This window comes from Calidris pugnax, unplaced genomic scaffold, assembly GCF_001431845.1.
Source record: "Calidris pugnax isolate Ruff unplaced genomic scaffold, ASM143184v1 scaffold252, whole genome shotgun sequence".
NCBI lineage: Eukaryota > Metazoa > Chordata > Aves > Charadriiformes > Scolopacidae > Calidris > Calidris pugnax.
The window spans coordinates 202,654-230,404 of NW_015091118.1; the positions used below are offsets into that span (position 1 = coordinate 202,654).

Sequence of the window (27,751 nt, forward strand, 5' to 3'; positions counted from 1 at the left end):
TTGGACAGCTGCCTTTGAGGCAGATATTCCTAGCTGTGAAGTTTGGGAGAGCTCTGATTGTATTTTGGGTATATTACAAAAAACAATCACGATACTATTGTACAGCAAAGCCAGAAGCGCTCAAACCCATATTTTTTTCCTACGTCTAAATAATTATCACAAAGGTAATTAAATACAAGCCATTTAGTTATTTATTACAGTATGTAGAGTGTTTCATAGCTTTTTTTTAATGAAAGGATATAATTTTGCTCAAGTTTACCTGCTTTGTAATGTTTCCTGCCCCAAAGAGTTTACAGCCTAGTTGCACAAAGGGTCGTAGGATCATTCAGGTTGGAAGGGACCTCAAAAGGTTATCTGGGACAAATAAGGCGTTTGCCTCAGCTCAAAAATCAAGACAGGTTAATAAAAGAAACCGTATTTCTTGCTGCTTGCTTCGGTACATGTTCTACCAAAGCATGCTGCTTTTAATAATTTAGGAACATTTATCAACCGTAGGCATTTGGCAGAAGATCGCTTCCTGGCTTGCACTGCACTGTTTCACTGCCTGCACGGAACAGAGAACCTGTTCTCTCCTTCTGCAGTAACTCTTGCTGTTGGGTTGGCACTTAGGTTTCTCATGCACCAAAAGCTTATGTTTGAAAACCTTGCCACAGGGCTCCTAAATTTCATTTTGACTTGATATATGCTGGTGTTACCCCTGCAAAAATTAACCCCTGTGCTTTTTCTTTGAATCTCATACCACCTCTATTAGTGAAGACCCAAGGTAAATATGGGTAAAAAGGGAAGAGATACAGCTGAAATGTGTCAGGCTTTCTTGACTGATACTGCACCAAGGGATGCTAATGGGGGCAGGTTTGAGCTCACCATGACCATAAAACTATGTACCAGCTTGATAACTGGAGATCTGCCATCACTGGCATTGGAGCCGTGCTTTAGTTGAAAACTCATCCAATTTCAAGTTAAGTTCTTTTCTTCTCTTAATTTTCTCTCTCTTACAATGGCTATTTTACTCAATATGGAAACATTTTTGCTTGAAAAAACTACAAACCGTAGTCGCGTTTAGTGAAGTATGTTATTTAACCTCTCTTTGGGCTGCTTCCATAGGCAGGGCCTTTGAAGCCCTTTACTGGCAGGCTGGTACGATCTCTGATCACTTCCCTGCTACTTCTACTGTGTGAATCAGTTTTCCTTCTTGAACAACATCCTGCACAATCCTCCTTACTCCTACCTAATACTTCAGACCAGATGGCTGAAGCTGACCCAGCATAATCTGCTCCCCAGGATATAAATGATGCCGTTTAGACGTACGCTGTAATGTTCCCTTAGTTAAAAAAAGGACTTGCAGCAAGAGCCTGTAACAATTGACTTTATTTTGATTCTCAGCGTTCTGCCAGACAGTAGCCATTTGTGCTGGGTTACACAACATTAAAAGGTACATATCAGACACTATCCTACACATAGACAAAAAGACTGCCCCAAATTTCCTGGAAAGGAAACAGCTTGTGTTTGCGTGTTGCTTTAGACCCCCATTCCACCTTGTCCCTGAATGCCCTGGAAAAACAGATGGGAGTTATACCGCAAAGCAACTCAGGGCACTGGCACAGAATAGGAAAAACGAATTCCACGGCTAAGGACCTCTAGAAGGAGAAGAAAAAAAACCCTTTTCTTTTTATCCTTCAGAATATTTGTTCCAATTCCCAGTTTGGGTGTATAGAAATACGATGCAGAGAGAACTCGTTTCTTGGGTAATGGGATTCCACATTGTTAATGACGTTACAGCTAATTGTAAAAATGTACAGCAATCTGCAGAAACCACAGACAATTACTGTGGATACCAGAGAATTGCTGCCATTTCTAAACCACCTCAAGACACAGAGTGAGGAGGGGGGGAAGCAAAGATGTCTGTCACAAGGAAATCCTCTCTCGTTGCTAAGCACAGACGAAGGTAACAGCTTTTGGAACAGCCGTCAGCGCAGTGTACTCTCTTCCTGGAGGTCAAAGCACGCTGTGGTGGGTAGGCGTCTGCAAGTTCAGTGGACTTTGGATGAGGTTTGGTCTGCGGAATAGATCGCATGGCTCTCTTACAAGTGGCCATATGTACCGTCAAGTCACTGGGGAGGCAGCATTTGCTGACACATGCAGAACAACTTCAGGCTAAGCGATGTACAAGATTATCCTTTTAAGCTTAATTGTTTGTGTTCTATAAAATATAGATGGTATCAGAAAGCCTGGCATCCTCTTGTTCGTTAGTGGAATACAGACTTTCCTCTTCCTCCCCTTGTTTTTTTAAAAGCAAAAGAGGTACAAGAGATTTTTCTCTCTGCTCCTGCTTGGGTTTTATTATGCCCCTTGTCTTCTGTATCCTGAGATTGGTTCTCTGCAAATCTATCCTCACCGTATAGCTGCATTGTAAATCTCCACCAGCTCAAGTTGAGCCTCTCTGCATTTTGCATCGTATTACTTGGAAAACCCATCTTTTGGTATTCTTGCTTCCTGACCCTTTGCATCCTTTAGGTATGGGCAAAGTGCAGCTACAGGTCAGCTGGTGTTAAAGAGATTTATTGGGGTAACCCCAGCTGCTTGGTGCACTCAGGTGCATGTGCCTTGATGGCTAAATTTTGAAGGTGCATAAAAGTACTGAGATGCCTGCCAGTGCTTCTCTGTGTAGGTGAAAATCACACAGATGCCAAATCTACCTCATCTACTTTATCCAGCCTTGGGGCTACCAGCTGGATTACGCTGATTTACACAGCTGAAGACGGGTCGGTAGTAAAGAGGGCACCCAGATGCATAAATAGGAGCAAATCCTGACCACCTTCCCCTTCTGACATTAAATCACACTAGCAAGTATCTTGAATAAAGGAGAAAGCTTGTAAGAGTGTGTGGCTCCTGCCTCATTCCTAGGACACCAGGCAGTTCATTCCAGATTTGCTTGTCCAGCAGCATCTACCCTTCTCTGCCAAGAGGACTTTTTAAAATGGAATAACTTTGTCTCAAATCCACTGGTGATTTTCAGGTAAGTGGGTTATTGTGATCACAAAGGGATGGACACACCTGGTGTGCTCGTTTGCGGGCTTCCACAGTTCAGCCCTGCTGCTTTGCTTCTCTTTGAGGCCTTGTGCAATTTTCTCAGCCAACGTTATATAGTTCTTAATGTTTGTTTTCCTTTGAAATGAAAGAAGTATGAAAATGCATGTTATTATTATTCTCTTCCTTTAATCTTTGCTCAAAAGTTAGTCCTCTCAGACCTTTAATCATCTGTCTTTGTCTGAATTCCCTTCAATTTACTTCTATCTTTCTGGTGCTGAAGTGCTTGCAGATGAATGAGGAATTGTATTGCTTTATCTTATTTTTACCTCATTAGAATGCTGGCGAAAGCTGATAGTCACACAAGGCAGAAAGTAGTTTAGGCTATTCAACGTTTTTGCCTTTCATATTATTTAACCCTTTCTCTATGAGAGTTGTAAAGTGTTCCTACGATGAATGGATATTGTGATGCATATAAATAGGAACAGAAATTGCACTGGAATAATGGTCATAGGGCTGCAACGCCAATCACCCAAAAGTCAGGGAATAGCAGAGTTTAGGCAGCCTGTTCAGCTTTAGCTGATTGCAGGTTTTCCTTTCTATGTATCTGATGTCTGACAGAAAGGTAGCTCTTCTATGTGAATACAGAATCACAGAATGATATGGGGTTGGAAGGGACCTCTGGAGATCTAGTCCAAACCCCCTGCCAAAGCAGCTCCACCTACAGCAGGTTGCAATGGAACTTGTCCAGGTGGGTTTTGAATGTCTCCAGAGAAGGAGATTCCACTACCTCACTGGGCAGCCTATTCCAGTTCCTTTTCCCACCCAGTGTAAACTTCCTTCCTCCACTTAAGCTTTTTCAGAAGCTCCCTGCTCAACCACGCAAGCCTCCTGGTTCCCTTGCCTGATTTTTTGCAATTAAGGATGCAACAATGTTGAGCTTGGAGAAAGTGATACTTGAATATCATCTAGCTCTCTTGAGACCCCCATACCTTTCAGAGTCCTAACCCATGGGATTTCTCCAAGCAGTTTCTTGAAGAGGTCGAAGTTAGCCCTGTTGAAATCCAAGGTTTCAATCCTCCTTGTTGTTTTGCGCATACTATCTGCTACTCCTGAACTCTGTCTTTTCATGATCACTACAGCCAAGCCCCCAACCTCTGTGTCCTCCACCAGTCCCTCTTTGTCAATACTAGATCCAGTAGTACACCTCTCCTTGTTGGCACCTCCACCACCTGAGTCAAGAAGTTATGATCAATACACTTGAGATACCTCCTGGACTGTACATGCTTGGCTATGTGGCCTTCCCAGCACATATCGGAGTGATTGAAGTCCCCCATGAAAGCCAAAGCCTGTGATTGTGAGGCTACTTTCAGCTGACTGTAAAAGGCCTCATCAGCTTCCCCATCCTGATCAGGTGGCCTGTAATAAACACCCACAGTGTACTCCTTAATCCTCACCCACAAGCTCTCAACTCTCTCTTTGTCTTCCCCCAGGGAGAGCTTTAGGGACATCTCCTCACACTCTATCCATCCCTTAACATAGAGGGCAACACCTCTGCCCTTCCTTCCTTGCCTGTCCTTTCTGAACAGCTGGTAGCCCTCAATAGCCACACTCCAGTTGTAGGATCCATCCCACCAGGTTTGGTACCAGTGATGGTAGCTATATCATAGCTTTCCAGCAGCATGGTAGCTTCCAACTCCTCCTGTTTGTTGCCCGTGCTGCGTGAATTCGTGTAGAGGGACTTCAGCTGGGCTGTTGGCTGTGCCCCCTTCTTAGGGGAACACCCTTTGAGGTGTCTTGCAGGCATTTCTGTTACAGTTCTGTTACAGCTGTTGACTTCACTACCTCAGGAAGACAACATGATAATGTGGAGAAAATGTGTCTTCCCACTTCCCTGGTGATGGAATTATCCAAAATAAAATCTATCATGGTATCATTGTGATTACTTCATATTAGAATATATATAATTTCTTGAGTACAATTTATCTTTATACAGCAAAACCGACAAAATGTGAACTAGGCTAAAGGAAGAGCAAGTGGAGTTTATTTAATAAAGTAAATGACCTATAAGCAGTAAATGAACAAATTTAGTTGGAGTGAAAATACAATGAGATTCACAGACACTTTAAACAAACATGAATTCATTGCTTGACAAAATGTTTGGAGTGGTACTGAGATCTGAACAGTTCACCTGGAGAGGTGTTTTGTGCTCATGGAGTTCATCAATAGTAATATTGCTATTTCTAAATGAAATCTGAAGTTGTTTTCATGGCAGGGAGGGAACATAGTGCCACAAACCACCTGGTACAGATTTCATCTGTGTAAGATTTTAGTCTCTTTGTTGAATTATCTTCTGTCTGCCCACTAGGAGACAGACTGCATTTGGTCATTTTACATAACAACTACCATGCTCTCACACTGACTTCTTGTGACCTGGGCTCTAAGCTTGATTCTACAGCTGTTTGATCCCATCACCTTCTTTACACCTCTTTTCCCATCCTCAGTAGTATTCAGCCATTTTCCCCTCCTGGTATGATTGCACCTCTCACGTAATGGAGATAACTCGATAGAGCAGGTTGTACTCAGAGCAAATTATAGATCCTATTTTCTGCTAACCTTGATTGACTGCAAGTTGCCGGCTGCCCTTGTTCTATAGAAATGGCAATTTTAGCTTACGGAATAACAAGGCAACCAACTAAGTGAATCTTCTGTGCTTTCTTCTGTAACTGCATAAGCACACTGAAATGCTCTTCTCTGCACACCAGTGATCATTATTCTCATGAAAGCAACCCACAGCCTCCTCTGAATAGATAAGGACCTTTACAAAGAGGCTGAGTTCTCAATATTTATTTTGCACACGTGCATACACATGCAAATGCGGCTCACACATTATTTTTAATGCAAACACTAGGGTGAGGCAGCCTTTAAAGTTAGAGCGAAAGCACTGCTCTGCTGTTCCTTGACTGACTACTGTCAACCCAATTAATACTCTGATAACGACAGTTATGCCAGCTGAATGCCACTGCCAGAGGGCAATTTCTAGTTTATTTCTGCAAAGTATTTATCTAGAGATAATTGCATGTTAGCCTGATATGTTTTACTTGCAGTTGCAATACAAATTGACCTGGCAGCAAACCATGCACTATGACCGTTTGGAGTTGTACTGTGAGCGTTCAAAATGACCGTAAAAGATCCCCCCAACAAGGAGAGAAACTTCCATTCTCATTGCAACTGTCCTATAGCTTCTAATTTTAAAAGTAGGTCCTAGTTTTAATGGTGGAATGAAACGTATTTAGGAATACGAAACACAAATTCTTACAAAGATATCTGTGAGATAGAAGTTAGCATCTACTTCCTACTGACCACAATTATTACTGTTAAAATTAAAACTTCTGATGAATATTTCCCTTCGTATATGAGAAACAGAGTACATAATGAGTTGTAAAGTTGTAAAAGGAGTTAACTGAAATTGACCTTCTGTTACTAATGAGGGAAGAGGAGCTCCTAGAGATCTGGCCAGATACTTAATGTGAGAGTGAGCACAAAGCCAGTGAATGCTTTTGACTGACCCTTGAAAGATGCAGAAAATCAGGGCACCTCTGCTGTGTGCCTCCCTGTGCCTCCTCCTGCGCCTTCAGTTCTGCTTGTCACGGGCAATCCAGTTCAGTCTCCTGTCGTGTGAGACTGCATATAACTGAAAATGCAGATGGACTTCCACGGCAGGTTATTTATTATAGTTAGAAATTATCTCTTCCTGGCCCAGATGTGAGGTCTGACCCTGTATGACAATATTCTCGGCTGCCTGTGATATTCAGACATGTCCCCAATATTTTCCTCTTTGTCAGACAGGCTCTATGGATAATATAGAATTTTCTTTTCTGGTTTTAAGCTTTCCTGGGGAACATACTCTTTACTTTTGGACATGTTGGAGCATCCTGGGGTGTTTGGGTTCCTGATATTGTCAGGTATAGATTTATCACAGCTTCCATTAAGAAATGTTTTCTGACTGTCTGGTTACCTTCTGATTCGGGCTACTATTAATTCAATCCAATTTAAGGTAACATGCAAACAGAACATTTCTTCATGAAATACAAAATAAAAAAAAAACACAGTCACAAATGTTTATGAAAAACATTGTGTAAGTACAATAAGCTTGATTCTTCCTTATTTCTTCACCTAATACCAGAAAGATTTCTCTGTCCCCTTCTCTGCCATTCCTGACACCCGTACATTGAGGGTTGTGCCTTCCCGTCTTCTTTACGCCTTAGGGAGTGCTCATTAGAGAGAGCTGCTCATTGAAAGCATGGTAGTTTTTATAACCAGTCCCTCCTTTGAAGTCCTAGGGGTTATCCACATAGATGCAATCTTTCCCGCTGAAATGGTTTTCTTTCTTATCCAAGAGAAAGTCTGACCATTGTTCTTAATTAAAATAAAATGTTTTTTTTCTTCTTTGGCTAGTCAAATATGTCTGCTAGTCAGTGTGTCACCTCTTGTATGTCACTATCTGATTAAAATGGCTTTCCCCAAGGACGGAAAACACTCTTTTTTTTTTTTCCCCACCTCTCCCTAAGTCATTACATGTACAGGTTTCAGTGAAAGTGTTTTTTCACTGCTGGATCTCATATATCTGTTTATACCCCATGGAAATAAGTGTTATAGATACATCTGAACAGGATATTAAGACCTGGCTTGTTGCTTATTCTTGATTGAAACCAAACATTAACTAACCACTTCTGAATGACAACAGGGTGATGTGATGAATCCACAAATTCTTCCTTCAAGTTGTGCATCCCACTTAAAAAAAAATCCTAAATGTGCCTGCAGATAGGGCTGGGAGGGGCTCAGGTGCTTGGAGTGGATGTCTGACAACAAGCTTCTCTTAGGTTATGTGACATCTGCAAGTTCTTAGTTTACCAATCAAAATGATCTGTGCCTTACTTCTCCCTGTACGTCAGTTCTACTTATATTGTTCAGGTGTACAAGTACAAGTTCTTTGAATCTCTTCTTATAAATATTATTCCTTTACTTATTTGAAATTATTTGTGAGAACCTCTTTACAGTGAGAATATACCTCAAGAATCTCATTGACATTTTAGAAAACAGGTTTGCATATCGGTACTTTCCACTACAAGTGTAATGCGTGTTTATCATTATGATGATAATGTGTAAGTATATATCGGCCAAAGAGAGACACCAGGGATTCAAAAGCCAACAAAGAATGTCATATGATGTCAAATAATGTTTTTAACTTGTTCCTCTTTACAAACAGATATTCAAGAGTTTTATGAAGTGACACTGCTAAATTCCCAGAAAAGCTATGAGCAAAAAATAGAAGAAGCAAATCAAGTTGCAGAGAAATGGGAGAAGACAACATCTGCTACAGACCATGAAAATCTGCAGAAAAACCAAGAGGTAATTTAAAAGATTAAGAATTAAAAAATATTTAGTGAGTGAGATGTTTCAAGCCCGAGAAAGGCCTAGTAATGATTTATAACATTAAAAGAATGGCCTTAATTAAGGAATTAGACTAGGATATGGAAGATTTGTAGCGTTATCTCTCTGACCTTGAATATGTCACGAACTTCTTCATCCTTTCAATTGCCATCTGTCAAAGGCGAAGTAAAACCTTTCCTTTTTTTCCATCCTTGGTGTATTTTGTCTAATACTTGGTGTCTGTGATTACCCCCAAAAGAGACTATATCTCCTCTACTTGCTAATAACCACTGGGGTTATTAATAGTCCAGTGATTGTATCCTGTGTAAAAATTTTAATAAGGCTCTTCATATTTCTGGGGCTGACATGGGGCTGAAATCTTCCATAGCCTGAGTGCACAGAGGTATCAGCCGAAATAGTCTCAATACGAGGAACAGATAAGTAGAAGAAGGTTACACACCTCTGCTTTTCTTCTCTAGCTAGTGGAAGGATTCAAAACCTCTCTTTGTCACCACCAGCTCTAATCTGCCTCTGCCTGCGTCCAGATTATTATTAATTGAATTAGCAATCTAAACAAATTGCCTCCCACCATATTTGTACTTCAAAGACAAAAACAATACCCACAGAAGCAAGCAATTAATTGCTCTGTTCTTAAACAGTGTGACAGAAATAGAGTGGGCATAGACTTCAAACTGCAAATCTCCAGGCCAAAATCAAAGATGAGAGAAATGTATAAAAATTTCCGTCGTTGTTATGGTTCAAAAGGAATTTCAAGTTTTAAAAGTTGTTCCAAAGCACTTTCCATCAGCATGACTATTTTTAAGAACTTTCCTTTTTTTAGAAAAAGTGTAAAACCCAGAAAAAAAAAGTACTTCCACATGTCACTTTAAATGTGATTCTTTAAAAAGATAAATCAGAATTGCAGGCATCTAGAACAAAACTCTCTGAAGAAATGAAGGAATTTATTGTAAAAATTAATTAGCAAAAGAAGCTTGCAGATTTAATGAGAACAAGCATTCTGATTTTGAGTGAAATCAGAACAAATGAGTCTTAACATTAACGTAGGATATAACCCATGAATGATTTAGCATTTGAGTCCCAGATTGAAGACACAGCTAGCCAATCTCTGTCTCTTTTTCTTTTTGCACAAAGCTCTATGCTTTAAAATGGTAAAAGTGTATTCCAGCATGTTATCTCTTGAAGCATGTGAGACAGAGGATCACAGACTCTCTTTTCATTCCAGCTTCATCAAAGTATTTGAACCTCAACCTCATCACCCTTAACCTCACTGCTGTGTAAGAGTTGTGCTGTTGGTCTTGCCCAGGGGAATTTAAACTCCAAATTCTATGCTGAGAATAAAAGAATATATACGGCTAACACCAAACTTGCTCATCTTCTGGTTTCCAAGCAATAGTTTTCTCCTGTTTTGCTTTAAATTAGAACAAAATTTTCAGAATACCATTTCAAGCCAGGGTGTTTCAGTCAGGGTCCAGGGTACCCTCATTTTCAAATTTGCTGTCTATCCATAAATCTAATCAGTCTAATAGAAACACAAAATATTTAATCCCTTTAAAAATCAGTACCTATAGATGTTTTAAGGGTCCAACTGCAGGCAAAACAGACTCGAAGTGTAGGCTTCTGTGTTTTGTTTTTTTCCTCTTGACAGCACAACATACTATCGGCAGTTCCGAGTCAGAACTGATTAGCACTTGCTGAACGTACCAGCTGCTGTACAAACCCAACACAGGGCTTTGCTTTCTGTGAGAAATTGCCTTGTGAAAAATGTAACTGCATAATCTAATACATTACATAAATTCTTATTCATGGTCCATTCCTTATGGGAAATGATGGTTTTGTACTTTCCTTTTCCACCCTCGATTAGATATCCCAAACGTGGAAAGAAAAAACCTCCCTCTTTCATGCGGCGTTCCTCTGCAATAAAAGCCCAAGTACGATCATTCAGTCCAGAGACCATCCCCCATTCATGCCTTCCACTTGAAACCTTCCTTGGATGTCTATATGTTAATTTTCTATATAAATTGTTTCTCTTTCTGTATCTTTGTTCCAATCTTAATTGTTGTGATAATAAGTAAAGCAGCTTTCACTGTCCAGGTCAGGTATCCTATGACCCCTTCTTTGTACTGATGTACTTGCTTCTCTGCAAGTGTAGACTTCTAGATAACAGAAAAGTATTTAGATTGTTGTGTGCAATACAGTACAAATTTCTCTTGGTTTTACAGAGATTCATAGCCTTTAAACTCTCTCATCTGACATTTCTGACTACCATAGTGGTTGGTAATAAACTGATGCTAAATCTTAAAGTTTACTGGGAGTGGATCTTCATCAAGAAGTGAAAGGATCCTAACCCATCCTATAACCTGCTATCATTCTCAGGGAATGCCTCAGAATAGACATCTCCCAAACTCAGATATTGTAATTTTGAATGGCTCTTAAAAAGCAAAAGCAAGTGAAAAGTCAAGGGAATTTATGAGGTCACCATATGTGCCAGAAGCAGTTGCATCCAAATTTTTAGTGTGAATGGCCCGAGATAGCACCCCATGGCTACAAACAATGAAATTAATAAAACGTGTATTGGGGTTCAGTGATAATTACTGCTGGTTTCTTTTTTTTTCCTCTAGTTCACCATTAACAGCTTTGTTGGGCATTAGAATGATAAGTGATATTAATGATTCTGGATGCACCAAATTATTGTTGCATTTCACCCTGTACAGATATTAAAAATATGTGGCAATGTATCTGGCAGAGCTGTAAATATCATAGACCAAAATAATTTCAGTGGGTGGGTGTTAGTGAATAAGGAAGAAAGAAGGACATGTATGATTTTTTTTTTTTGGTGTAAATCTATCCCTATTGTTTTTCCTCCTGTAAATTCAACTTGACAAAATCAACCTAAATTGGTGGATAGTTTCAGAATTGATGAAATAGTGTTTGGGGCAACTTCAGCATTCACTAAAATTTTTTACTAGGCTTTGCTTGTGAAGGCTCTTATTTGCTTCATATATTCATACTGCAAGCAAGGAATGTGACATATCATGTAATAAATGACAGTCCAACATGTTAGTCTTGATGTAGGAACTCTACAACATAGCTCTGAAGAAGACGTAAAAATTGATGTTATCCATTCTCTTGCCCCAGGGCAGATCAACTGTATTTGAGCTGTTCCTGACATGTGTTTGTCTAATCTGCTCTTTAAAACCTCCCATGGTGGAGAGTCAACAACTTCTCCAGGTAACTTATTCCCTCAGTGATGGAAAGTCTTTCTTGATGACAAACTGGGGTTTCTCTAATGGCAATTGGAACCCATTAGTTTTTGTTCAGCTCACATTAGAAATGGAGAACAGTTTAATCACCCTTGTTCCAAAAGCACTTAAACATGTGTTTAACTAATCATATACAATAAAAGGAGTTTCCAGTTTCTCTGCCTTTCTTTCTCTCTTTTAAAGTGACCTTTGTGACCTGCTCTTCCTTGTCAAGCAGCCTTCTCATTTTAGGTAATATGCCCATGTAACAAATGCAGGGCCTTAATGAAAAATCTGGTCTTTTGGGAAAGAAAATATTTAGTTGGCTTAGACTCTTCTCAAAGGAGCTATACTTAGAGGTATGAAATATTTTACTTTCCAAAACAAAAAGCCTTGCGGCACTATGGAAGGCAATTAGTCTTGACAGCACAGGCATTATATATCTCTATATCTCCATGTATATCAAAAATTTCCTGGAAACTACTCTGCAAGATTTGTTTATTAGTGAAAAAACTCAGTATTTGGGAATTGCAGTATTTAATTTCTTGCTGTTCTGTGCACTTCCTGAAGTGCAAACTGTATGTGAAGTTTGAGAGGAGGATTTAAGAACCAAATCACAAAAGGGAACTGGGAATTACAGTGTCTGAGGTATCTCACCTGTCCAAATACCACTTAAGGACCATATCTTGTGGTGCACTGCAAGGGAAGAAACTGATGTCCAGGATTAAGGTCCACAAATGACAGAACACACTTACAAACAAGTAATAGATTCCAAAAGTGGAGGTGAGATGACATTCCCTTAAAATCTGCTTCATTAATATGTTGTTGTTCATTCCAATGAAGGTTCAGAATCATGATCTCTTTTCTGTAAGGACATAGCTAGACTTCTCTTGCAACATGTGTACAGCCACTGCTGATAAAATTTTCCTTATGAAGAAGCTATTTGGTTAGGATGTTTTCCAAAGATGTGGAAATCTATATTCAGCTCCTTTCTTGACCAGAGAGGAGCTGATACTGCTTCTCTTCCCACCCATGAGAGTGCACTATGCATTATGCCACCAAGTATTTAGCTTTTTCTTGTTGGGGTGTTTCCAATTTATATGGAATAATTAAATATTTATTGGGACAGAGTGCTGACACATGACTTGATAGCCTACAAGTTATAATTATTACTGGCCTGATGACTATTAAAGTATGCATATTTTGTCTTGTTTGGCATACCCAAGGGTGGAAGCCTCCACCCCTAGCAAATGCCCAAACATCAGTGTTGAAGAATCACAGATGCAACCCCCTTCTCCCTGTTTTCTCTAAACCCTTCTCTGCCTCCCCAATGTCACAACCATGTATATTCAAATCTGGAGGAGAGATAATTTAAAAGAAGATATTAATAACCCCACTCCAAATACCTAGTATGTAGGGCACTATCACAGAAGCAGTATGTTCATTCCTCTCAAACTGCATTTAGAGGAATGTCAGAATGTGAAGACAGACTTTTTAGTAGGGTGTGTTGTGATAGCATAAGGGGTAATGGCTTTAAACTAAAAGAGAGTAGATTCAGACTAGATAGGATGAAGGCATTTTTTATGATGAGGGTGATGAAACATTGGCCCAGGTTGCCCAGAGAGGTGGTAGATGTCCCATCCCTGGAAACATTCAGGGTCAGGCTGGATGGGGCTCTGAGCAACCTGATCTAGTTTAAGATGTCCTTGCTCATTGCAGGGGGGTTCCATTAGATGACCTTTAAAGGTCCCTTCTAACCCAAACTATTCTATGATGCTATAACTATCAGGATGCTGTGTTCAGTGGGAGGGTTGGTGGCACATAGGCACGGAATTCTGTTTGGAGATCACCCAAATGAGCAGGTTGTGAAGGTATGCCAGGAGCATGCACTTTGTGGATGCTGACAGTGCTTAGGCACTGAGCTGATTGATACAGTCCAGACAAGCTCATCTGGGGAACAAACAAATGCCAGGTAGCTACCTTGAGGAAGTAGCTGTGGAGAGCTGACACTATGAAGACAATGTACTTCTGGAGGTCTGAGAATCTCAGCTACTTTTAAACTGAGTCACTTTTAGTCGCATTTCAAGTATATCCCCCAAACCATGACAAAGTGAATGTTGGCTAAAACTGAGCAGCAATTACCTTGCCCTCATAGCCTGCTATCTGGCTTCCAGCAGGGGCCAGGAGCAGATGCTCAGGGAAGAGTAAGAGAAGGGCAAGCCTGTATAATGGGTGCTTCAGCTGTTTTGCAAGTCTAATCTTAATTTGTTTGGGCTAGAAGCACAGAAAGTGCTCAGTGCTGTGAAACTCAGCATTACCTTATTTTATAAACATTCAGCATGGTATTCACCGCAGCTAGCGTGCTGACTGGGGATGTGCCCAATCTGCTGCTGAAAACCGTGAAGACAAGGTTTGTTTGTAATTTTCCCTCTGCCAAAGAGCTTCATTACTTCTTTGGACCAAGCTTCATAAGACCAGCATTCACAGCTTGAAAGCATTTTCTTGAAATCAGGGCTCTTAAATTGTCCCTGTTGGAGGGAGAAGACTTATTTCTTTTCACCCCTAGGAAATGCCAGATAGGGATTCAGCTGGAAGTGGCTTAATTTCAGGCCTTCCACTGCTCAGAAGAGTGCTCTCCCCCTGCCCACTTCCAGATAAGGATGGGGAAAGTTGCTCTCCCTCTCTGCTTTGCAGTTGTGCAGCCAAGTTAGGGGGTTACTGTAGCCTGGGAGTGGGACTGCAGGTCTGAGCCCAGCTCCTCAGCTTAGCCAGAGGTCACTTGCTTGGGAAAAATCATAGAATCATAGAATGGTTAGAGCTGGAAGGGACCTTACAGATCATTGAGTTCCACACACTGTGCCATGGGCAGGGACACCACCACTAGAGCAGGTTGCTCAAAGCCCCATCCAGCCTGGCCTTGAACACCTCCAGGGATGGGGCATCCACATCTTCCCTGGGCAACCTGTTGCAGTGCCTCACCACCCTCAGGAAAGAATTTTTTCCTAATACGTAAACTAAATCTCCCCTCTTCCAATTTAAAACCACTATCCCTTGTCCCGTCACTACACTTCCTGACAGAGTCCCTCTCCAGCTCTCCTGTAGGCTCCCTTCAGATATTGGAAGGCTGCTATGAGATTTCCCTGGAACCTTCTCTTCTCCAGGCTGAACAACCCCAGGTCTCTCAGTCTGTCTTCATAGCAGAGGTGCTCCATCCCCCTGATCATCTTCATGACCCTCTGCTGGACCCGTTCCAACAGGTCCATGTCCTTCCTGTGTTGAGGACTCCAGAGCTGGACACAGTACTACAGGTGGGGTCTCAAAATCACAGAGTAGAGGGATATTCTTCCCTTCCAGGGCTCTCTGCAATGCAGAGTTAAACAGTCACTGGATAAAGGATGCCTCTCACTGAAGTGTTGTGTAGATAGATACAATTAAAACTATGAGATGCTCAGAAAATACCATAACGGCGAACATAAAAGTACCTAAATGGAGGTATCCATCTGGTAAAACAAAAATTGAGTTGCTCTTTACCTATGACAATAGTAACACTGCTCGAAGCTACAGGCTTGTGCTCAGCTCCAGACACGCATTAAAAGACATAAATTTACCCTTGTTTTAACCTCTGTTTTCATTAGTTTGGTCTCCAGTGCTACTTATTTCTGGCCAGCAGTGTTTTGACCTTTATTCAGATGGAAAATTGAGGTGAAGGAAAAGAAACTCTGCTATTGCACCTACGTATAAATTTGGTAGCTGAAGGTCTGCTTGTCCCTGTATCATGGCACGAAAAGGCTATTTACTTATAGGGCATATGGTGCAGGTACTTCTAGCATATTGAATGAGAATCGTTTGCAATTACTGTAGAAGTTTGGTCATTGCACACACATCTCACACGCACAATCTGCACTCAGCGCGGTGTGATCTCATTGCTTTGAGATGGCCCCCAAAGACTCCAGTTCTTCATTAAATTCCCGTCCTTCCATGCATTTCTTACGTTTAGAGGCTCGTTTTGCAAAGGCAGTCAATTGCAGAGCGCGGAATCAAGCCTCCTATTTCTGCTTGCTTCAGGAATGTCTGCTATCCTTGTACCCAGCTATTATAAACATTGTAATTACTTCTCTGTCCTCTAAGTGCTGGCTCGTTAAAAGTTCCAATAGTAAAATCCTTACTTAAAAATCCTCTGCCTGGAGCAATTATCGAACCATTAATATGTTTCACACTAACAGCTTGCCTAAAAAAAATTGTGGACCTGCAAGACCCTTCTATAGTTGTCTATAAAAATTCAGTCTCTTCTCTGGATTTTTGTTTGTTTTCTTGATCTGTAACTGGGTACAGCTTAATTTGTATGGCTTGGTTTACTCCCAGGAGCCAAATCTGATTCTGTTTAAGCGATTATACTTAATATGCAAGAGTCATTAGGTATGATCAACCATAATGTTTCATTAGAAGGGTTGAAAACATTCAGTTTTATGTGTCTGTTTCTTCACTAGATTTAGCTCCTACAATATACATATATCTGATCAAATGCAGTTTGTGTCTGTGGGTTGATTTTGTACTAGAGCCAATTCCCATGTAATTATATTTGGCACTAATTTCTCCTTCAAGAAGGCAGCAGTCTTTTTATGGGATACACTATAAGTGACATCTTGGTTTGTGTTTTGCTAGTCGTGTTCCTTTTGCACCCAAGGATGTGTAACAACCATAACTTGATTAATTGTTTAACAACAATCCTGAAGCTTGGCTTCGTGCTTTTTTCTTTTTTTTTTTTTTAATATACAATAACTTTGCAGTTTTATTTTCTATGCATTAATAAGGTATGCTTTACTTGCAGAGATTATTTTATACACTTGCCTTCTCAAATGGTTTGACTAATGTTTAGAAATGGGTAACTGCAAAGGCACTGTGTTATTAAAAACCTTATTTATGACTAGCTGCAGCTAAATGTCTTACCCATACTGGGTATCTATGCTGGGTCTCTATTTATAAATTTGTTATTTGTTCTGTAGCTTGTCAATAACTTGAGTGCCAGTGCATCTGTTAAATGTCACTTTAGAGTTGCTTTTGAATGTGTTTCAGTGTGGTCAGGCCAGTGTTTCCATTTTAAACCCAGAAGTTGTGTGTATGCAGAATGGTGTCATCCTGTGGACAGGAACAATATCAAGTGCAGCATTCTGGCCTCCATATCCTAAATCTCCACGGGAGAGTTTCCTGATGAAGTTGTGATGCTGAGAGTAGGGCAACACACATGTCATGCCACTCTCTAAACAGACAATTTCTGTTTTGCTGGGCAAGTCTTGGAACAAGACATCGTTCTGCTTTTTCCACCGCCTTGAGTTTGCATAGAGTTAGACATGCTCACATAAAAAGTCTTTTCCTTTCTTGCCTCTCACTTTTATTTTAACACCACCATCGTGTTGGTGTGCTTTGCATGAGAGTTTAGAGGAGTCTGACAGGTCCTTTCTGACAGAGAGATTTGATTTAGTTTAATAATTGTATATTTAGTTTAATAATTGATTTCTACTGACATGGGTGGGAAAGGGAACAGAACTGACATCTCGCCATTAAAAAAACTAAAATCAGATCAGCAGTGATGAAAGAGTCACACCCCCCACAGCAGGTTTATTTGTTTTTATTTTTTTTTCACATTTATATAATATGCCTATCAAACAACCTCTAGGCAGTTTTCTGATCTGGGATTTGTTATTACATCTGCAAAGGATTGGGAGCAGGCCAGAACAGCTGCTAGGGACCAGAAACAATAATTTTCCCCAATGAAAATATGCCTGAATATTAACCAGCATACAGAATTAGCCAAACTTTTAATTAAGCAATGAGTCTCTATTGTGATAAGCATTGAGGTCAGACTATTGTGTAAATTCCACTTCTGTGTATCAAGGTCAAAAATGGTAGATCTAGTAGTTAAAGACACTATAAAAATATCACTAAATAACAAGCTCTTGCAATTTTAACACATTTTTTTCTAGAATAAGTTTTCTACAACATGATATGTTTTAACAAGGGCTGTTGTCCTACCAGAGTAATCTGAAAAAATCCCCTACATAAAAATATCAGAATGTCCCAAGAGGCTTCTATCACAAGCTAGCAGCTCCCCTGAAGGGTATGGGATATAATTCATTGTTTCTAATAAGATTCTGAGAAGTTATATTTTAACCACCTGCAAAAACAAATACATCAACTCTTAAAAATATAGTTCTTTGCCCTGTAAAACTATAAGGGTTCTGTAAAATTGATATTCAGGGACGAATGTACTCTAGTTAAGTTTCACTCTAAAAATATTTCAGAGCAATTTGTCTCACTTACACGTTTATTAACTCAGATCATTCACCAATCTGAGCAACTAAGCAAGAGAATTCACTGCCCTCCATGTGCAAAGGACAGAGGTTTAAGAGCCCATTATATATTTCTGTAGTCTACCAATACTTCTTTATTAAAATGTGTCTTAAATAGTTCCCAAGAATAAAGAAAGATATCACACCAAGGCTTTTAGATCATACAAAGATCACCCTGGGAGTGATTCCTTGGATAGGTGCATGTATCTTTGCTCAGTAAGATAAATACATATGTAAGAGGAAAATATACTTCCTGTTTTGTTCAGTTTTTTATAAACTGGGACAGGTACTTGCAGGTTTTAACAAATAGTAAATACAATCCTAAATGCAACAACCTGGGAATAAAAGGGAAGCTGTGAACTTGAAAATATAATTTCTCTCCACATTTTATATGTATAATACAGTTACAGGTTACATGACTAGAATGACAGGACTTTGAATTTTCAGCTTGTACATTTTACACATTTGATTGTGCTTAACTATCACCTGTACCACTTTAATCTGTAACAGGTTATAGTGAAAACTGCCCCTGGTTTAGAGATGAGACAATTTACTGCTTATTTCCCATTATAATATTTAGATGGATCATGAATAAAGCATTTGTCTAGACCTTTGTGTTCTATGAAGGAGTGAATTTCACTCTTAGCCATTCTCCTTCTTCCTGAAAAAAGCCTTCAGGAACATAACCCTTAAACATTGATAACTCTTTCTTCACTGAAAGGGTTGTCCAGCATTGGAACAGGCTGCCCAGGGAAGTGTTTAAGTCACCATCCCTGGAGGTATTTAAAGTGTGTGTAGATGTAGTGTTGAGGGACATGTCTTAGTGGTAACTTGGCAGTGCCAGGTTAATGGTTTGGCTTGATGATCCTAAAGGTCTCTTCCAACCAAAAGTACTCTATGATTCTACTATTCTAACATGTTTCTTTTTCCTGTGTAATCTTGATCCACTTACCCATCCAAATGGCCTTGTGTAGAGATCACTTTCTGGGCTTATTTCTCTAACCCTGTTTTCCTTAGTGTTGGAAGCCTCTGTTGATTTTCACCTTTCCATCATATCAACACCATTCTATTTGTCTTACTTTTAAGGCCTATCACGTCCTGTCTCCTCTCTGCATGTCTTCTCTTGTACTTCTCTCGATTGACCTCCATCTCTGCTTCTTCAGCTCTTAATGACTTACTCAATGAGGAACTTTCCTGGTATTGCTACCTCCAAGGTACAGGAGCTCTTAAGAAACAGCTGTGAAACTATCTCATTTCATCTTTAAAACTGTGGTTTGTCCCAAAAGAGAGGTGGTTGCAGCCATAGCAATCATTCCTGATGAGATATTCTCCTCCTAATGATCAATATTGTCCTGCTGTTTGCTCCTGTTTCTCCAACTTCTGTCTTCTTGAACCGAAACAGAACATTTGTTGGAGCGAAACCCCCTGTGTAGTAGCACAAAGGAGATGTAATCTGTGGCTGGGTATCTGCAGCTTCAGGTCTCTTCACCCCAAGCTCCAGAAAACTAGCTTTACAGATGACTTCTGAAACTGAATTTTTAATACACCTTCAAATATCTCCTGTTTAAAAAAAAAGTCAGGTTAGCTGAATCTCACAATTTCATCAGCCTGCAGACACCATGCCAATGGGGAAAGATGGTTGAACCCACTGACAGTTCTCTGTGCCTCTGAAGGATCTCAGCACTACAGCTTCTTCTGCTTTTCTGTCAGGTCAGCCTTGTTACTGCATAGTTATAACCCCAATAGTGGTGTTCAGTTCATCGTTGCAGCTGCATAAAGTCTCTTTGCTGAAAAGAGCACTCAAAGCGATGAAGGTTTCCCAGGCCCTCCAGTTATTTGCAGAAGCATAGGGTGCCTATGTAGTTTTCTGAAATGCTATGTCCTCTTGCTGTATATTTATTTTTTTTAGTTCAGCACCTTCAGGTAGTCAAGGTATCTCTTTCTGAGAAGAGACACAGCAAGAAGCTTCTGTACAAACTGGAAAAAAAAAATTAAATTAGGGGTAACAGATATAGTGGTTCTGAAGTCCACTCTCTCAGAAGGCAGCTTTTGGAAGTCTAGTGGAAACAGCAACAGTAACTTTTAAATTGTTATTATTTTAATGAACCACTAAACCAGGTTTGATCTGTGTTTTTTGGAATTTGTTAATTACAATAAGAAGGACTGAAAGGATCTGCTGAGTGATTTCGGGTCATTCATTACGTCAGACGGGTGTCTTCTCTCACACATTTTTTGGTGTTGTGGTATTTTGTAGAAAAACAGAGGTAACAAAACAGAGAATTTTGTCTCTTCCTAAGGAGTAGGAAGATTCATGACAGACATATGCCTCCAGTTATGTAATCAGTATTCTTTTTTTGAGATATCTTGTACTTTTTTGACAGTAAATGCTCCCGGGGTACCCAACAGTATCTTTGCTAGGTCAGCAGCAAGCCTGTAACTAGAGCTTTCAGGATTCAGGATGCTGACTATGTTGCTGCTTGAAACAGTCCATCTTCTGCAGTTATGAGTGTATTTCTTAATGCTATATTTTAATTCAATATCACTTTATTTCTTAGTTGACTTCCTTGCTTTTGTTCCCACCTAGGGAATGTGCCTGACACACACACCTATCTTTGCACTCACAGTGGATGCTTCTGTCACTTTTGAAGTTTAGAATTGTCATATATTGCCCTTCACTTGCAATTTGTGATGATTGTCTTACCCTCGGACGAGGACCAAAACCTTCCATATATTGATGTTCTGTTCTATGGAGAGCCATCACAGAGAGGGGAAGACTGATCTGAATGCCTTGCTTAGGACTGAGCAGGGGGGAGTGCTGCAGCTTTTCCTTCAAATTGTAGTGAACTTGGAAAAAAACAGGCTTTGTGCCCAGCTTCAGAGTGTTTTGTTGCAGCCCTGCCAAAAGACGGCAAAGGCTTGGATTCTCTTTGTGAATCGTGACCAGGTTGTTGGTCATAAATGTATGGAAGAAGATTCCTAGTTAACCATAGCTAAAAAAACAGGCAGTGTGATGTTTCTGAACAGTGAAATGGCATCACTGATTGCAGATATTTATCTGAATAGTAGGAACTGTGGTTTTGCCAGTAGCCTTTAAAAGTGCAGTATTAGAATTGTCCATCTCTTTTAGGGGCACCCCTTGGGAACCCTGTTTTATAAGTACTGCACAAAAAAGTGTCAAGAAGATGATCTTGCTTAACTTCAGCTTTGTTTATTAGCTAGTGAAGTGTGAAGTTGATTGACCTGGTAATAATAATGCAGTATGTTGTAAAGAATGGGCTACATATACAGAATAGCACACAGAGATATGTGCTGTTGACACTAACAAACATGAATATTTTTATGAGGCTTCTGAATACAACCAGAATTGGAATTTGGGCCCCTGCTAGTGATAAGTGAGATTGTAGAATAACTAGTACATAAAGGTGATTAGAGATGTTTCAAGCAACTATTCATCAACGATGAATATCCTTTCAAATAAGTTTTCTTTCTTAAGAGAAAGTTCTTCACTGTGAGGGTGGTGGAGCACTGAAACAGGTTGCCCAGGGAGGTTGTTGAGGCCCCATCCCTGGAGATATTCAATGTGAGGCTCGATGAGGCCCTGGGCAACCTGGTCTATTTGGGGGTGTCCCTGCTGACTGCGGGGAGGTCGGACTAGATGACCTTTGGAGGTCCCTTCCGGCCTGGACAATTCTATGATTCTATGATTCCATCTGGCATTCCCCGAAGCCTATATGTACTACTTTACCCATGCCAACAACCTCAATGGTAGATGCATCCCAACAAAAAGGAGAAAGACTTATCTAAGCTGCCTAGACACGTCTCAAGTGCATAAAGTAGCAGACAGCTTTGGCGTGAAGTGTTGCAGAATCAGAGACAGTTTTCATAAGACTGAATTTATTGCCTCATCCAGGCTCCCTTTCTGTTAGTGGCATCTGGACCTTGGTGTCAGTGAGCTGTGACAAGGGCACTGCTTCTCAAGTAAAGAAATATCAGCTTCAGCTGACAGCTCTGGAGGTTTCCTTGTCCCTATAGGAACTCAAGGGGAACATGCCCGAACCATATGGGCTACATAAGGTAGTATGCATGGCAGGAGCATTTTATGGACAGGAGACTTCCTCCCTGCCACCCTTGGCATCACCTGGTGCATTTGCTCCTTTTCTCACAATGCAGCTGGCAGAGATGTTTATTTAATGCAGCTACAGCTGCCCTTACACTTCTGTACGTCTACAGCCTCAAGCTCACAGAAGCTGAAATCCCTGTACCATACATAATTTTTTAGTAATCTTGATCAGTGGCTAGTGTTAATAGTTCTTAGAGTCTTCATATGAAAGCACAGGTTTCTGCCACCTCTCCATTAGGCCGTGGCAGATTCTTACCCAGCGTTTAGCTCATGACAGTCATCACAAAGGAAATTGCCTGGCAGATCCGTGGAGCTCCAGCCTCCTGCAAAGCATTTAGGGAATGTTTGTTTTCCCTTCCACTTCACATTGTCTTTTGTTTCTCAACATTTAGGGAGCATGATGACGTATTCTGCGGTTTAATGACCTGAGTCATGCCACTTAACTTACCTTTTGAGTCCTTTTCCTTTTTTATAGATATATCAGTGCAAAGCATTTTGTAGTGCTTTGTAGGAGGGAAGCTGAATTAAGAGAGATGGCACTGCCTTTTGCCGAAGGTTTTGTTTAGCTGCAGTATTTTTGCATGTCAGCACGAGTATATGTGATTGTGTAGCTCAGCAGCCATGACTTAGCAAGGCAGCCTGCCACTGCAATGACAGCCACTGCTTACTTCTCCTCCCTATGGCTCTGGCTCAAACAAATATTCTTCTATACCAAGGTTTAAGATGCTTCAAGCACAGCAACCTCAAGAAGTAGAAGTCATTACAATATTCTCTGGGGTTTTGATTTTGTGCGGGGTTTTTTCATTTTATTGTCTTTAATCCTGACTTTATATCCTTGTGTTAGCGTAAAACACCTTTAGTCTTCCTAAGCATCACTTTATGACATATCAGTCCTGTTCTCAAAATGGGACTGGTTTTATTACTGCTATTGAGTAGACTGACTTAAATTCGCCATTTCTGGCAAGAACGGGCACAAAATTTCATCTCAAGTGAAATGTGGGTAGTTTCCTTCTCTGTAATTTCTCTGGAGGTGTGTGTAAATAGGAAGAGACTGTGTGGGCCACTGATGGAGACAGGGGACTGGATTCTTTTCTTGGATTTGCTATAGACCTGCAGTGCATTGTAAGATAAATCAGAATTCAGCCACGTTATCTGAATGACTTTTATTTAAATGTATTTCCTACAAGGTTATCATGCAGTATGTAACACTGTTGGGTGTTTCTCCTATTTGGAGTTGTTACGATTCTATTATATATATTTTCTCTCTAACATATTACATATAATTTTTTATAATGAAGAATAGTATGATCAGAAAGAAAAAGAGATACAATGCTTGTCATAGTAAAAATCTAGTGCTAGAGCTTGTGCTCAACTGTGTGTGGTAACCCATGAGCACACTCTTGTTCTCCTGAGAACTAAGAGGGATTCAGTCCTCTGAAAACAATTGTCATAGCTCTCCTGACTGAAGTAAGAGGCTATTATAGTTAGCAGTAAATGAAGAGCTGCCCCCAAAGGCCAAGGCAGTCCACAGGAGCCATTGCACTAGTTCTTTTCCATCAAAAACTCTAACCTTACATTCATAAATGCTCTATTATCTCTAATCTGAGGTCAGCCCGCGCCAGCTGTATGGGAGAACGGTTGCCAAGCAGTTCCTCATCTTGCACCATAACATAATTGTTATTAATTAATAGAGTGTCTCTCATTACAGTTATCACAGGGAACTGGATAGAAATGCAACATCAGCAGTTAGGTAACTGCAATTTAATTGAAATGGGTCCATTTGCAGGTGTGCAGAGCTGGGGAAGGTGAACGGGCAACAGCAGGCTCAGGTAGGCTGCACAGGTAGCTGGAGGTGAGGAGGAGAAAGGCCACCCTCATCCTCTCTGTTCCTCCCATCATGGTACCATTTGATTGGCTTGCTTTGTAGAAAGATTTGGGCCATCTCCTTGGAGGCCCCAAGAATTTAGGAACTGGTACTGCTCCTGGATAAAAGTTAGGTTCTTTGCTCATCATGTGCTACACCAGTTTGTATGAAAGGCAGAAATTGTTCTATAATATCCTCCTGGCCTGGAGAGCACTGCAGAGATTTACTTAAATATACTACATCTCTGCAGCTATACTTGCTGCCGCAAAATCTACTATAGCTTTGCACCTTTCTGAAGAGTCTAGCTCTCATTTAATTTATTTCTGGTTTTCAGGGAAAAATGCACCAACTGGGGGCTGTTACTGTGTAGGTCTCCTGTTAAGATCTTGACTTCAAGCCACATGACTAGTGTCCTAAGGGGGACTGCTGAAGTAGCAGTTTGAGCTACAGGGCTGCATATATCCTTGGGATTTCTGGAAAACCCAGCACTGAGCCTTGGAATTGGTAGTGAAATTCCCACACTGTGCTGTGAATAGCTTTTGGAGGGAAAGTATATTGATTTCAAGAAGGACTAAATGTGAAAAGAACAATTAAAGATATTGTGTTATCGTAGCAACCAAAGCAGTTGGGGTGGTTTTTTTTTTTTTTTTTTGTTTGTTTAAAAAAAATAAAGCAGCACTGATGTAATAAAAAATGACACAAGAGAATAAATGTATCAAGTTGTTATGGCAACTGAAATATGTAGGTTGGAATTTATGTATCCAGAACTTCTATGTAAGTAAAATAAACATTATCCTTGCTAATTAAAATATCATGCAAATATTATTTAATTTAAAATCATTAGTCATGTTGTCTCTTACAATTAATGACTGCCTTTCTGTTTTTTGTTTCCAAGTATTTGCATTTGCTTCCAGCTGTGGTCCGCTGGTATTTTCAGGGTAAGAATGTGATTTCACTAATAGGAGTTTCAATGTGGAGGGGCTCCACTGAAGCTACTGAATAAAATGTATGCAGATGGGCACAACTGGAATCAAACCATGTGCTTTAACGTGTTATTCTTACTGCAGCTGACCTTTCTGCTCGGAGGGGCTTTTGGCAGGTGTCATCGCTCCATGCTTGAAGGGACCTCCCTGCAACCACAGTTTAATATCTTTCCCCCCAGCTTGACACAGTGCACATGGAGCTCCTTCCAGAGCCCATTTCTGCATACAGCCTGCCCTCTTCAGCTGTAAATTTAGCTTCCAAGATGCTGCATGATAGCCAGTTCTAAATGAGCAGCCATTAATTATGTTCAGCCTTTTAATTTTTCGAGTCCTTTTCCTCCAGCCTTCAGGAGAATCCAGTAATAGCTTCTGCTTTATTTGAAAGAAATAGATCTTTAATATCCTAAATTACTCTTCATTTTTCATCTTATATGTGCCCAGCAAAGTGCAGACTGATGGTTGAAAGGTAAGGAATGGGGGCTAATGAGCATCAGGATCCCAGTGAGCCGAGGGAAATACATTTATTTGTTTAAAGTTTTCATCTCATTCATTCTCATGTTCAGAACCGTCTGAATTTGCCCAGCGGCGTTTGGTAACACCGAGAATGTTTAGGAGAATAGTCTATCAGGGTAACATAAGCTAATTGTCTTCATTTCTTATGTGATTGTCTTCATTTTTATGTGGATAGCTGCCTGGCATGGAGCTACAGCAAGGGTGGGTCTTTGCCTGAAAACTCTCACCAGTCTGTCCAGTCTCATGCTTTGAGTCTCATACAGCTGAACAGTCCACCACTTCTCTCTTCATCCCTACAGCAGGGTTCATTGCTCTTTTTGCTCAGTTTTCCTCTTTGTCACATGCAGCAGGTCAGCAGATGCTTTCAACCACCTGCGTTTGGTGTGGCAGATCTCAGCAGGGGACAGACTGGACCTGAGCAACAGCCCTTGCAAGGCTTGTGTTTGCAAGGACTCTGGTCACCACACTGTGCCATGGTCCCTTCTCCCTTCATGAACCATTACACTTGGCAGAGTCCACCATGGTGTGACCTTAGTGACACTCTACTCCCTGGAAAAGGAGACACATGAGCACCTTTGGTTTGTGCCCTGGCTTGAAAATTAAGCTCTGCATGAGTGGCACTGGAGATGGAGCCTGGATGAGCAAGATGAAGCTCCTGGGTGTGTCTTCTGGCTGGTCACAAGGCTTGAGTTTGTGGAGCCAAGTGATTCCAGCCAGCTTCATCTGAACTCTCTCTCCGGGAGGAGAAAAGCTGAAGCATGAGCCAGTGTCTCCTCCCAGCCTGAATTTCCTGCCTGGAAAGCCAGTTGTCTTGTCCCAGATCAGAGTCCCAGTGCAACTGGGTAATTGTGATACAGATAATCAGGGAGATGGGGTGTGAGTATTGGCTTTGGGCTGATCCAGCCAAAGCAGCTACTGAGTAACTGGTAGCTTGGACGACTGCTTTTAGGAGGGTGATCAAATCTGTATCAGGGACGAGCAAATGCAAAGTTTGCAGAGACGTTCTGACATCCAGAAACACACCGAGAGCAAGACTTGCTGTCAGGATGGCAGGGCAGCATTAAATCCCGTCCTGACCTTTCCAAAACACAAGCCTGCAGACACATAATTGTTCCTGAGCTCTAACACTCTTTAAGTCTGTCATAAAATCTTCTGAAAGGTTGAATCCATATTAGTTAAAGTGGAATCATAAAAATACCAGGGTAAAATAAATATTATTATGATATTTATGCTCACTTCCAAATATAATAACTGAAAAGAAATTTCAAACACTTGTGGTGCAACTTTTACAGTAAAATCCATGCCCGACTGTATATTTTTCTTTTATCTATTCATGTTTTTTGGTTATACTGGGAAGACTGGTGCAGAAGGGACATTCTTACAGGCTTTGGCCATGAGACCTCGTAGCAATCTGCAACGTCACCCTGACTTGAGACAGCTGCAAGGACTGAGCTGATGCGATGTGATGTGGAGCAAACCTTGACATCTTCAAACAACCAACCAGAAACCCTAACGTGGAAATAGAAACAAAATCCATCCTGATGAGTGAATCATTTGACTGGGGATACTGAACCATGCTTTTCTAAAGGGCTTCAGAAACACTTAATTAGGCACTTTCTTTTTTTAAGGGATTTTGTGGACTAGAATAGAGCTCTGCTACATGATTTCTGGACTGGACTTAGGCTCAGCTGAAGCAAATGAAACTCTGCCTGGCTTCTGTGGGATTATAGTTCTGATTTTAGTTTCCAGCATGGTCTGCTCTGGGATTGTCTGAGTTCTTACTCATCTGTAATATTGGCAAAAGTTAATTCCTGCCCAAAATTTTGCTGAATGACATTTCTTCCTGTAATAAGGATAGAAATAAGGCTAGCAGGGTACAGAAAAAGGATAGCAGGTCTTATGGTCCGTAGGATTGTTTCTCTGTGTGGCGTTGCAGGGAAAACTCTTCAAGTCCCCCACAAACTGTCCAAGACATACAACTTTTGGGTTTGCTTTATTTTTTTTTTTTTTTTTTTTTGGTCCACGCCGATCTTTCCATAGGATGAATATCTCCATTCTAAATTGGAGATTGTCTCTGTCGTACTTCAAGTAATTCACATTTGCTTTTGACAATGCATTCAGTGTAGGATCGTTGCCTGACTACCACCTATCTCACGGCACACCTTTGTACGGTGACACTCCTTGAAAATGTTGCAACATTGGCA

The 27,751-nt window shown here is 40.6% G+C and overlaps 1 protein-coding gene across 11 annotated transcripts in view; it reads left to right on the top strand.

Moving 5' to 3' along the window:
* Window positions 1–27,751, top strand: part of DLG2 (discs, large homolog 2 (Drosophila)) — a 1,063,278-nt gene that overhangs the window by 132,331 nt on the left and 903,196 nt on the right. For all 11 annotated transcript variants that reach the window (XM_014958284.1, XM_014958304.1, XM_014958277.1 and 8 more), the window contains exon 4: window positions 8,297–8,439. In XM_014958284.1, coding sequence (XP_014813770.1) covers window positions 8,297–8,439 — 143 coding nt within the window. The remainder of the gene's footprint in view (window positions 1–8,296; window positions 8,440–27,751) is intronic.